The sequence below is a fragment of the Quercus suber genome, unplaced genomic scaffold (genome assembly GCF_002906115.3).
Source record: "Quercus suber isolate HL8 unplaced genomic scaffold, Cork oak 2.0 scaffold_286, whole genome shotgun sequence".
Taxonomy (NCBI): domain Eukaryota; kingdom Viridiplantae; phylum Streptophyta; class Magnoliopsida; order Fagales; family Fagaceae; genus Quercus; species Quercus suber.
The window spans coordinates 666,139-680,183 of NW_027069742.1; the positions used below are offsets into that span (position 1 = coordinate 666,139).

Here is a 14,045-nt window from a genome sequence, read left to right on the forward strand (position 1 = left end):
TAGTTCCTGGTCATGAGTTCTTTTGGTTAGAGGTTTTGAGAGTTTAATTAAAAAATGTATTTAAATTTTAAAATTATGATTTACAATAACAAATCTTTGTAACTTTTTTATTTTTATTTTTTACAAACACTTATTTTAAACTAGAAACATAGTTTTCTAATAGTTTATACAAACATACTCTATATCTATCTATACGATGAACTTAACATTTAAGCTTTCTTGATGGTCCTACGAAGAAGGAACCTCATGGGACCACGAAGAGGAACATGATGTTCCTCGTATGCTCATGGGACCCCTAATGCATCACATTTAAGATAAAATCCAAATCAACAGCCACATTAGCTAAAAATTCACTTAAATATAATATAATAAAATATTCTAAATAAAATTACTCAATCTTTCTTTTCATTAATTTCCCTCCACTTTCTTAGCAACCAAAGTGAGAAAGAAGTTCAAGTTCAAATCATTACACATTCTCACAATAATTATAGCATAGAGTCAAAAATCAGATGCCACAACTCAAAGTTGTCCCACACTCAGAAAACAATGGAAATATAATAGATTTTCCTATTTTTTACACCATTTCCCTGCACTTTCCTCGCAACCAAATTAACAATGAGAAATCAATTCATTATCACATCATTTTACACAATCTCATTTTAACTTGGGGGGCGAAAATAGCCAAATACCACGTTTTGGCAAAATTTGTAACAAACTAGCATTGTTTCGAAAATATTTAACAATCTATCACTTTTTTAGTACTTGAGTTCCACAAAATCGATTTCTAATAATACTCAAGTTCAATGAACTTGAGTTCCTTGTAAGTTAACAGTGTGACACTGCTGACCTAGAATTTGTGTAATTAAAAAAATAATGTGATACTTGATATTACTGAAATTGAGTATTTCTTTATAGTACTCGAGCTTCGTACAATTGAGTAACCTTTTTTTTTTTTTTTTTTTTTCAATACAGTCGAGTTCTTTTCTATCTCTCTATCTCACGTAGAGGCACTCTTTCTTCTTTTTATATATATATATATATATATCTCCTATAGGACTCACTCTTTCAAGTTGAAGAAACTTGTCAAGTCAAAGAAAATGGCAAGCATTTATGGCCAAAGAAAAGAAGCATGAATTTGGTTTGCACGTCAAGTGTTGTTCTTGGCCATCTTTTTTGACAATTCATGAAAAACATTTAATGCAAGCTCTTGCATTTCTTCACACATGAAACTTCTTGAATATCATACATCTTCTTGACATCGGCATGCAAGCCATTTAATGGTTTGTTGGCTAATGTCAAGCTACTAAGTTTGACTATTCAATCCATTTCAACAGAACCAAAAAGTCGAAAAAGGGGGAAAAAAAGTACTTGATTGAACTAAGCTCAAGTACTATAAAGAGATACTCAATTTTAGTCATATCTGAGTACCAATTTTTTTTTTTTTTTAATTACACAAATTCTAGGTCAGCAGTGCCATGTTGGTGACTTACTATGAACTTGAGTTTACTAAACTCGAGTACTATTTAGAACTCGATTTTGTGGAACTTGAGTACTAAAAAAGTAATAGATTGCTAAATATTTTCAAAAGAGTGCTAGTTTGCTACAAATTTTGTCAAAACGTGGTATTTGGCTATTTTCACCTATCTTGGGTCTATTTGGAATTTGTTTGTTTTGCTGAAATTATAAACTTTTTGCTGAAAGTACTGTAGATAAAGGTAAAAGTTAGCTAAAATAGTATAGTGAAACTCATGAATAGTGCAAAAAATGCAGTGGGCCCATGAATAGTAGCAAAAATAAGCTGAATAGTAAAATAAACTGGCGCTGGAGCCAAAAACACACTAAGAAAACATGGTCTTCAACTCAAATTTTGTCCACACTCAATTGACAAAATCACAAAACAATGGAAACATGGACTCAAAATAATTATTTGCTCCTATCTTCTTATCCTCTTTGTTGACAGCCAATCAATAGAAAGTAATTCACGATTAGACCACAAAAAAAAAAAAAAAGCTCAAAATTTTCGCAAACTTAATAACCAAAATTGCCTTCTTTTTTAATATAAAAATTTCCAATACAAAGAAACAAGAGTTAAAGAAAAAAAATCAAAAGATCGCTTGACTAGTAGTTGATTAGTTGCTTTCTTGGTTGCAGAGAGGGACAAATTATAACCTGAACACAAGTTGGATTCAAGTTACATAAAGAATAACTTAAACCAAATGTTGGGTAAATCACATTTAATGTAACTTTAAAATTGTTACACCATTTAACAGTTTTTTTTTTTTTTATTAGTTGTGAATTTTGACCAATTTGGAGTTAAATTACATTTTCTTCTTAATTGCTCTATACTTACAAAATTTTAATATGATCAAATATCAATAACTATTTTATCTATAAAATGTTTAATTTTTTTTAATGTTTTTATATTTCAAAATTTTGTATAAAAGATGATTATGAATTGATAGTATGTAACGGGAGGTGTAACATTATTATTCATGATCTAATCCATACATATATATATATAGGCAAAACTTCAATTAGAATTTAAAATTAGTATTTAATTTTACATTATGTCTATAAATTTATGTGGAGACCACGCCATAATTATCCACTTAAGTTTGTGACGTGTGTTTGAAGTCAATTTCGTACCATACGGACTGGTATGGCTGGTATTTACAGTGCCAGAACCTTGGCCGGTACAAAAACTCTACTATTTCTTTCTGGCTAAAATACTGGCTGCATCGAAGTTGCTCTGGCCATACCGGAGTAAATACCGGATTTTGGCCAGTAATTTGATACCAGGCCGAAACCCAAGCCTCTAAGGGAGGGCTTAGAAGAAGACTAACAATAGAAGAAGTAGTTGAGGCTTATTGAAATTTTTGAAAAATTTGCTCACTAGTCATTGCAGATCGACCAAAGTTGCTCAGTTCTCAGTTTCATGTCTGTCGCCTCCTCACCTGCTCCTCGTTTTACTTCTTTCTTCTTTTGTTTTTCTATTTCACTTTTTGCTCTTACCCCCACCAAAACAACCCCACCACCCCCCCAACTTTTCCTTGTTTTTTCCGCTGTGAATATCTATGCCCAATTTGAAACTTGTGGTCTGATGTGGCGTTTACTCTATGTACAATATTAGTACAATTCTAATCTTTAACTCAGAAAAAAGGTATTTACATTAGTGTGTGTGTGTATATACACACACACACTAATTGTATACTTATTATTGATATTATAATTATGATATAATTAGCTGTAATTCCAAAACGGTATTTTGGTATTAACCGATTTTGAAATATATTGTTCTCTTGGCGAAACCGGTACAGCCTCTTGTACGAAATTGACTCTCTTGATCATGTGTTCACTTAAATTTTTTAATTTTTGTGTCAAGTGAGTTGATGAGTGCAAATTACTAAGAATCTAATATTAATGAATTATAATTTTTTTAAAATTAATCACATATTCTCAATAAAAATCATCACACAACAAAGATCACTACACATTTTATCTTATTAAAAATTAAAAAAAAAATTGATCATAAGTAGTAATAAATTTGGGTAAGAATTTTAATATGTAACTAATTGCGTTTACTTTAAAAAAAAAAATCATTTGACTAATTATTTATATTTTTATGATAAAAATTGTATTTAATTTTACATGTATCCATATGTATGCATGTGTTACATGCTTTTTTTTTTTTAATAATTTGAGTCATTTGACTAATCATTTATATTTTTATAGTAAAAACTGTGTTTAATTTTAAATACATCCATGTGTTTGCATGAGTTACATGTTAGTATGTATATAAAAGATGCGCTCAATAGTGTTTTTTTTTTTTTTTTTTTTTTATGGATTTAAGTTATGCATAGTGCAATTTTACAAGAACTACACTTTAAAAAAAAAAAAAAATTGATTTCTGCTCAAATCTAATGGTAGAAAAACATTTAGGGATCATGTCATGAACATGATTAATTAATGATTTTAAAAGAGCATTATCAATTTAACACTCAAGAAAGACCCTTGAATTCTATTTCATGTGTTCACACACATGAATTAATGTTAATAGAATTAGTTATTACTTGGACGACACATGAATTAATGTTAATAGAATTAAGTATTACTTGGACGGCAACATCCTCGCGTATTTAGGGTCCGTTTGGTTGGAAGGGTGGAAAAGTGGGAGGATGAAAAATTGTGAGAGGATAGAAAAATGGGAGGATAAAAAATATTTAGTTTTCCATCTTGTGTGTTTGGTTGGAGTGGAAAACTCTTTTGTTTGGTTGGAGAGAAAAAGAGAAGGATGGAAAATGTAATTTATATAAGTTGACTATAATACCGTTGTTATATAATAGGTAAGAAATAGATTTATTTGTACTTATTAAATAATATAAAATTTACCACATCATATATATAAATTATTATTATTATTTTTATTATTATAATATAAAAGTTATAATAGTGTACATATAAATTTAATTGGGAAAAGAATCTTGTAAACAGCAAAAAAGTGGTTAGCAAATTTTCACTACGTTCAGCCTCACAATAACGTGGTCAACAAAGAGGAACTCAACAAACCCACTTCTCGAGAAATTATAAGATCCACATATGGACAAGTGATGTAGTCCACCATTCTACTAAAAAACTGCCACTTATTTAAAATTGTTATTTAGAAATTTTATTTAAATAGAAATTAATTACTGACTCAGCAATTTTAAACAAGTAGAAGTTTTTTAGTGGAATGGTGGACAAGAGACATGGTCCACCAGAGGACTCTATAATTTCTCTCACTTCTCGCTTTTCTTTTCTAAACACTATTCTCTCTCTCTCTCTCTCTCTCTCTCTCTCTCTCTCTCAATGAATTTTCTTTCTTTTTCTTCTTTCTCTCATCTTTCTTCACCAGTCAAGTTTTCTTCTTTCACCCATTTCTTCATCGGAAAACTCCATTAACAAACCAAAAAAACTCCATAAACAAACCAAAAATCTTCACTTCAACACAAACCCATGTCAACCTAAGTCCATTTGGGTTGGATCTGGCGATGGCAGCAAGGCAGATGCGGCAGCGAAAGCAACAAGGTAGATCTGGCGGCATATCAATCCAAGTTTCTGTTGGATTTTTCTTATGGGTTTTCCATTGTATTTAGTGTTTATTGATTTTGGTTTGGATTTGGAATGGGTTTTTCGGTGGGTTTGGGTTGCGGTGGTGATAGTTGGGTTTGCTAAGTTGGTGGTTGGAAAATTGTCTTCTTCTTCTTTGCTGAGTTGCTGTGATCGTTGGGAAAGAGAGGGCATTTGTGTAAAAGTGCTGTGCATTCGGTTTTCTCTCCAGCCTTTTCCTCCCGATTTGGGAGGATAAAAAATGTGGGCTTGGGAGAGAAAACTTTCTCTTGGGTTTTCCTTCCTCCCAATTTTGCTTCTTCAACCAAACAGTAGAAAATAGTATTTTTCACCCTATTTTCCTCTCTCTATTTTCCATTCTCTCTGTTTTCACCCCAACCAAACATAGTGTTAATAAGATTTTATGGAATCTACAGCTTCCAAGGCTAGTGCCTAGTGGACACTAGAAATTGGTCCAGTGTTGGCTACCAAACACCTTTCTGTCATTTACTAACCTAATCTATAATTAAATCGTGCACTAAAGTTACTTAAAGAAAAGATTATGGTCCGAACATTGCTTATATATCTATTAAAATGATATGAATTGAGTCTTAATTAGTTAAGTGTACCTACTTTTTCAAAACAAGATTGAAAGCATTATTTATAAACTAGGACAATACCATTGAAATAACTTAAAGAAAATACATTGATCTTGGACTCCTAACCTCGTTTATTTAATGCCCTATTTTTTAAGGCAATTATGAGGTTGTCATTAATGTTCGTCTTGGTGATATGTCTCACCCTTCCCTTGGCCAGTTTATCAAAGACACTGTTTTTAATCAGTTCTCCTCCTCATTTTTCTTTCTCAGATTTACGTACGAGATAATGAATGTAGTTATATAGTCCCTCCGTTCCACTTTTTTTTTGTACTCTATTCCATTTTAAGATGTCCCAAAATATTGTCATGTTTTTAAAAATAAAAGTCATTAATTTACTAATATTCTTAGTATACCCCTATTAATTTACTAATTCAATTTTTTGATAAATTTTTTTAAGGGTAGTTTTGAAAACTTATACATTTTTAAAAGATAAACAAGACAATAAATGATATTCCCTTAAAAAGTTTGACTTTCAAACATGACAAAAAATGTGGGACGGAAGGAGTATGCTTTAGTTAAAAGAGTAGGACTTTCTTCTTCGTTATTAGTTTGAATAGAGTCTATTCCACCAAACATTTATAGTCTTTTTGTATTTGATTCTATATAGTCTTTTTGTATTTGATTCTATGCAAGTTGAATAATAGACTTATTGGTTCGGTTTAAAAAAAAACATTTAATTTAATAAAACATGTTAAAGATATTATAATTTTCATTAGCATGACATAACAATGAATGTAATTGGTGTTTCTTCATCAACAACCCATCAATTTATTAATTTTGTTATTTATTTATAGGGTAAAATGCAAAACTGACTTTCTAAGTTTCTTCAGATTTTATTTTAGTTATCTAAATTTACTTTTGGTCATTTCAGTCCTTTAACTTTCAAGTTTATTCAATTAAGACTTTTCCATCAACTTTTATTATATGCTGTGGTTAATTTTTCAATTTTATAAATTTTTCTTCAAATTTTTTAAATTAAAAAAATTCAATTAATGATTGAACAATATTTTCTAGATTTTTTTTTTTCAAAAAATTAATGAAAATGCCTTAATTGAGTAAATCTGAAACTTAGAGGACTGAAATAAATGAAAACAAAGTTAGAGAAATGAAATGAAATCTGAAGAAAGTTAGAAGGTCAATTTTGTATTTTAACCTTATTTATATAATAAAATTTGTAATATATATTATATGAGAATCAAGTTTGCAGTAATGCAGAATAGAATGTTTTTATATGAGAATCAAGTTGCAGTAATGCAGAATCGAATGTATCTTTTAATGGTCAAAAAGAGAATGGATAAAACCATTGACCCATTAATTGGTGGAGTTGGGGTGCAGGTACAGGGCAATTACCAAGAAAATCCTAAGAAAGCACACACTCGTATTTGCTACGTAATGATTGTTCATGCGTAAAACTAAACATCATTTCTTATAGGACTAAATTTTCAAGTGTCACTAAAAAAGAATGACTTCCCATTGGACTTCCCATTAGGTCGTCTCTTTCATTCATTTAATTTTCCAATGTCACCAAGAGAAAAGAATGACCTCCCTTTTTTTTTGCTGAAAGAATGTCCTCCCTTTAGGTCGTCTCTTTAAGTCCTTTTTATTTGTATGCTTAGGACTTTGGCCAAAATGGCGAAGTATTAGTGTATTATTGTATGACAAAATGTGGATGGATCTACCATTATTTTTGAAATAATTAGGTATTTATCAGTTTTTTAAAATTTGAGTTTCACAAACTCGAGTTCACCCTTTAGGTCGTCTCTTTAAGTCCTTTTTATTTGTATGCTTAGGACTTTGGCCAAAATGGCGAAGTATTAGTGTATTATTGTATGACAAAATGTGGATGGATCTACCATTATTTTTGAAATAATTAGGTATTTATCAGTTTTTTAAAATTTGAGTTTCACAAACTCGAGTTCCATGGAAAATTTTTAATGTAACTTGAGTTCCATAAAAAATATCATGACAAATTTGAAGATTATTTTTTCAAAGAACACAAATTTCTAGAAGTCAAATTATATGGCAAACTCGAGTTTCAAAAAAGTGGTAGATTGCTAAATATTTTTCCAAATAGTGGTATATTCCTAAATATTTTACCAAATAGTGATATATGACCATTTTCACCTTATAACTTTATATAACATAAAATATCACATTTTCCAGTTATTTTAGTGTGGTTGTGTACTAAAAATCGTTGACTAGAGAGAGTGGGTCAGATCAGCATCAATCGCTGCTTGGAAAGTATGGGTGCTTCCTTACATTTTCCGGGGATTTTTTAAGCTCAACTTGGAAGATGCTTTAGAAAGAGAGGAAATGGCATTAGAAGAGCTCATATTAATTTGATGTCCTTATTTTATTTTCAACCACCAAATCCCCCCACAAGTTCGCATGCCACTTATGTAATTTTCAATGTTTTTGTCTTTTTGTTAGGACCATATTGTTCGGTTTGGAATAAAAAATTCTACGGCTACGACCATTTTCCCAACCATCTTAGGCGGCTGATCGCAAGTGTTGGAAACAAAACTGTAAATTTACTTGAAAATGATAAGTAGCCGATCACAATACGTCATATAATAATATTTATAAGTGCTCTTGCGCAATGCAATGGTAAGAGTCTCAGATTTGGTTACATTTGCGAGTCCAAGAATTACCAAGTTCGAGTTGTGCATTTTGCAAAATGTTGTGTCACGATAAAAATAGCCCTTACCAAGTTCGAGTTGTGCATTTTGCAAAATGTTGTGTCACGATAAAAATAGCCCTTAGCCCTAATGTGCCCACGTCGTCAATAGCAGATTTAAGTGGACCGGATTAATAATAATAATAATAATAATAATAATCTTAGTATTATATATTTATATATATATTCGTCGGCATCTAGACAGAGCCGTACACCGCACATATAAAATAACTTTTGTCCAAATCAAATCAAATCCAGACAGGTGTGGAACACGTTGTAATTTGCTTGACTTTTCCCACCTTCAACAATGATTCCGTGAACCAATTTCTACCTTTACAACCACATGTTTTCGTTTCAGACTGTCTCCGTTAGAGGCTGTCAAGTATATTCAAATGGTTTTCTGTTCGGAGTTCACAATGGGGTTGCTCAATCGGCCTAGCAGTGGTTGTTGTGAGTCTTGTGACCAGTGTTTGAGCCATAAGCTATGGTCGCCCATTAGCCAAAACTCAAAAGTCCAATTATTGAGTCAATTCAGTCATCGCAGCGAGAAAAAAAAAATCACAACCATTCACAGCACTCCCTTTTTCTCACTTTAAATTACAAAGCACTTTCTCACACAACTACCATGATAGAATAGTCCACACCAACATCGAAACAAAAAAACAAAAGGTGAAGCATGCTGTGTACTGTGTGGGCCATCCTTTGTTTCACCTTTTGCTATAAATTCTACTCCCAAAAATCAGCATAACACACGCTACAACAGCAACAACCACAAAAACTAAAACCTCCTCATTATTCTTGATACTCTCATCAAACCCACCCTTACTTCTTGGCATGGCGCCACCAGCCACCTCTCTAGTGTTTACAGTAAGAAGGTGCAAACCAGAACTGGTTGCTCCTGCTAAGCCCACACCTCATGAATTCAAACAACTTTCTGATATTGATGACCAAGAGGGTCTTCGATTTCAAATCCCAGTCATACAATTCTATAAATATGATCCCTCAATGCAAGGTAGAGACCCTGTGAGAGTCATTAGAGAGGCACTTGCAAAAACACTTGTGTTTTACTACCCACTTGCTGGTAGGCTTAGGGAAGGACCTGGCCGAAAGCTTGTAGTAGAATGTACTGGTGAGGGTATCGTGTTTATTGAGGCCGATGCTGATGTTACACTTGAACAGTTTGGTGATGCACTTCAACCACCATTTCCATGCTGGGAGGAGCTCCTTTTTGATGTTCCTGGCTCTGGAGAGGTCCTTAATTGCCCATTGTTGCTTATTCAGGTACATATTTGGTTAAGACTCATAAGATTTTTAAAACGTCATAAATATACAAAATTTTTGTGATGAGTTACGGTAAAAATTGTGTACATTTATATAGCCGTAGCATTGCTCAAAATTACTATAAATTATTGAGTGAATTTCCTTAGTTACAAATTTTTAAAATTGACTTTTTTATTAAGTGCAACTTTTAAGGGTGTTTGGTATATATACTTAAAAATATGTGTTTTGTTGTTTGAAAACATGTGAGTAAAAAAATGTATAAAAATACGTATAATATTGTTTAAAAACTTAAAATTATTATTTGAAATGGTATATCAAACATCCCAGGCTTTACTTTTGAGAAGCATGGTTTTGCTGATTCATTATTTGTTAAAGGTAAAACAAAATTGACAAAACTTAGAATTGTTCTTTATATTCTTATTTTAAAATTCAACTATGTGGTATCTTTTTCATCGAATAGAAGTGTATATTTAATTAATTAGTCACATAATTAAATTTTAAGAAGAAAACTTAAGGAACAGTTTTGCCCAAAAGAAAAATAGATTTTAAAAAATAAATTACCTTATTTTCTAAAAGACAAAACAAACAAAAATAATAATTTAAACAAAAAAACTATATAAAAAAAAAAAACTCCTTTCTAGAAATTTAATTATTAAGCTTGAAGTATTTGGTTTCAACAGGTTTAACATGATTTATTATTTTGTGTAAAAATGGTATACAACATAATTATCACATAAGATGGATCCTACAAACAATAATCATAAAACCCACCTCATGTGAGACATATACATATAACAGTTACTCATAAAGATAGAGGCATAAGATTTTTTTTTTTTGACATGTTCACATCATGTACCAATTTTTTTTATTTTTAAAACCGACAGTTCTCATCTTATTTGTTTTGCATAATCTAATTTGAAAGCAGTTGGACTGAGTTGTGGCCCATTAAGTGGAATGATCCGACCCAGTCATAGTCTTGGAAATTAATCAGAGATGGAATAGAATTGGGAAAGGATTCCGATTAATCCAGTCACTGTCAGATAATATTAGCCACGCAACACAATTCGTAGTTGATTTTATAAACTTGTTATCACAACCTAACATATGGTCTGAGGTTGTGTTTAGAAGACAATTTTCATCTAAATCCCACCCCCCACACAACCCCAACCCCCCCCCCCAAAAAAAAAAAAAAAATCCAACTCTAAATTTGGACTGACAAAAACAGCCAATTGTGAGTTTTTTGGATGCACTGCCAAAGTGATTAATAGTTGAGCTTAGGTCTGTGACTGGCTTATGGGTTTAGGCCTTTGTTATAGAATATTTTGGTGTGCACACATTTTTATTTTTATATTTATCAAGGTATTATTATATTATTAAGTTGATAGGTTTATGTCTCTTTCATAAGAAGGCATCTTGCATTTGGATATTTGGTGTATGCATATTTTTTCCATAACATTTGGATCTCATATAATGGAATATACATTCTAATAATTCTAATATCACACACTTTGTCACAATTGTTCTATATGAATGACTATAATTGATTATCCATCGCTATCATATGAAATTGCTATTTTTTGTCCATCATTCAAAGTCTACTACATAAAATAGTTATGTTAAAATGTTTGTAAAAGTATGTGTTACTATAATTATTTATATACACAGAATAAGATAATTATTATATTCATACATACCTACCATTGTCAGACTTTTGCACACACCTGTCACAATATATTACATACTTAAAATAATGTTCATATTATATAAATTTGTATTATATCTGTCAAAAGAAATCAATAAAAATCTTTCGTGATCCATTAGCATGGAAAATGAATTATGTACCGTACATGTCTTTTTCAATAATGCTACTCTACTGATTTCAATCGATTCATGACGCGCCTCAGGTGCGTGGTCTCATCTTACATGTCTTTTTTCAATAATGCTATTGTGCTGATTTGAATTCACAGGTGACGCGCCTCAAATGCGGTGGTTTCATTTTTGCCCTACGTCTCAACCACACGATGGGCGACGCAGCTGGATTAGTCCAATTCATGGCGGCTGTGGGTGAGATAGCACGTGGTGCAAGCTCCCCATCCATTTTACCAGTATGGCAAAGACGCCTTCTTGACGCGCGTGACCCACCGCGTGTAACATTCGCGCACCGTGAGTATGACGAAGTTGCTGACACAAAGGGTACACTTATTCCACTTGACGACATGTCGCACAAGTCCTTCTTCTTTGGACCCACTGAAGTTTCTGCACTCCGTAAATTTGTGCCACACCACCTAGGCAAATGCTCTACATTCGAATTACTCACAGCCTGTCTCTGGCGTTGTCGCACCATAGCTATCAAACCCGACCCGAATGAGGAGGTCCGCATTATTTGCATAGTTGATGCACGTTCGAAATTTAACCCTCCTTTACCTACTGGTTATTATGGTAATGGCTTTGCATTTCCAGTGGCAGTTACAACTACTGAGAAACTGTGTAAAAATCCGTTGAGTTACGCTTTGGAATTGGTAAAGAAAGCGAAGAACGAGGTAAATGAAGAGTACATGCGATCGTTGGCCGATATGTTGGTGATTAGGGGTAGGCCCCACTTCACTGTGGTGAGGTCCTATCTTGTGTCAGATTTGACACGTGCTGGGTTTAAAGATGTGGATTTTGGGTGGGGCAAACCGGTTTATGGTGGGGCAGCCAAAGGTGGGGTTGGGGCTATTCCTGGTGTGGCTAGCTTTTTAATTCCGTTCAAGAACAATATGGGAGAAGATGGGATTGTTGTCCCAATTTGCTTGCCAGCTCCAGCTATGGAAATATTCGTAAAGGAGTTGGATGGGCTATTGAAGGGCCAGCCAGAGATTGGCAATTCCAAGTTTATTGTCTCTAGCCTGTAAAATGTAAATCCAATTTATCATTGCTTGTTGCGCATGAGAGAGAGAGAGAGAGAGAGCATGCATTACTATGTGTGTTAGGCTCCTTTGTAAAAATTAATAAATTAATAAAAGAGATTGTGGTTTCCGGTTTAAATGGAGAAAAAAAAATTAAAAAAAAATAACTACTATTTTTATAAATGGATAAATAAATAAAAATTATGGTTTTTTTTTTCTTTTATTGCAAATTTGGCACTAAAATTATTTTGGACAAATAAGGTGACAACAATATAATATTTCATAGTGAAATACAAATCGAGATATTTTTATAAATGGATAAATAAATAAAAATTATGGTTTTTTTTTCTTTTATTGCAAATTTGGAACAAAAGTTATTTTGGACAAATAAGGTGACAACAATATAATATTTCATAGTGAAATACAAATCGAGATGGTATATATATCAAATTATTTAAATTCAATCTCATGAATCCATATGAAATATATGAAAGAGACTTGATGATGCCGTAAATCTCACCAGTGAGTTGCACGACGCTTGCACGCTCAAAACAACACCTGCACAACAAAAAGGAAAGGGCCTCATAGAGAGCACCGGTGTGGTGCCGGCCAAATATCCTCCGAAGGTCAAGTTAGAACTTCTTTTCAACTCTAGAGTGCTAGAGAGGGGTTAATTATGCGTACCTCGGCCTATGAGGGTATTGGGGCTTTTATAGTGGCTTGAGATTGACATCCCTTCCTTGATGCGGAAGTCTTTTCCTTATAGGACTCTTCCTGTGGAGTTCAAAACGTGATGAACAAGTCTCCTCCTTACGCGGAAGATTTTTACCAAGTATACCAGATTTCCGAAGTCCTACTAGCGCAAGGACTCTATTTGGGCTCTTACGAGAATGGGCCAAAATATCCCTCCTTAGGAACTCAGCAGGCCCATGGATAACTAGCCCAGCATAATTCAGCCCGTCCATGTCCGGCCCGTTCACATCAAGTCCGTCCATATAGGGCCCGTGCAAATGATGGATCCGTCTATTCGGGCTTAAGAGATTTTTCCCCTTTCAAGACTTAACTTGGAAAATTTCAATTACCCATTTAAAGTGTTCACCATGCCACTAATTCGTAGTTTCTCCCACACACATTAAAAATCAACGTGTGACAATGTAGTACTAATTGATTATCATCACTAATAAGACTTCCAAAAGGACTTATGCAATCAGTTAAAACCACTGATGGCAAAGATAGAAGATTTGCACTTTCTCACTTTGTGATTGCATTCATTTATGCTTACTGCAAACTTTATTTCCTAAAATTAAAACAACTACCACAGATTACTGAATCAAATCCCTTTTTTTCGCAATTCCAAAGCTAGAAAACAGTATCCTACTCCTATGGCGTTCATCATCACTTTAAATTTTATCATTTTTAGCAATTCTTTTTGGAAGTACATTAGTTTAAGAACTC

At 32.7% G+C, this 14,045-nt stretch overlaps 1 protein-coding gene across 1 annotated transcript; it reads left to right on the plus strand.

Moving 5' to 3' along the window:
- The first annotated feature begins 9,025 nt into the window (after positions 1-9,025).
- LOC112029458 (benzyl alcohol O-benzoyltransferase) lies at positions 9,026-12,729 on the plus strand. Its single transcript, XM_024062146.2, has 2 exons — positions 9,026-9,702; positions 11,670-12,729. The coding sequence occupies exons 1-2, from the start codon at positions 9,256-9,258 to the stop codon at positions 12,594-12,596; spliced, it is 1,374 nt and encodes a 457-aa protein (XP_023917914.1). The 5' UTR covers positions 9,026-9,255; the 3' UTR covers positions 12,597-12,729.
- Positions 12,730-14,045: the final 1,316 nt, after the last annotated feature.

What these genes read in the sequence shown, in the direction of transcription:
- LOC112029458 (XM_024062146.2), top strand. Translation starts at nt 9,256, where the DNA reads ATGGCGCCACCAGCCACCTCTCTAGTGTTTACAGTAAGAAGGTGCAAA. An exon ending in GCCCATTGTTGCTTATTCAG is followed by an intron (nt 9,703 to 11,669) that starts GTACATATTTGG and finishes TTGAATTCACAG; the next exon opens with GTGACGCGCCTCAAATGCGG.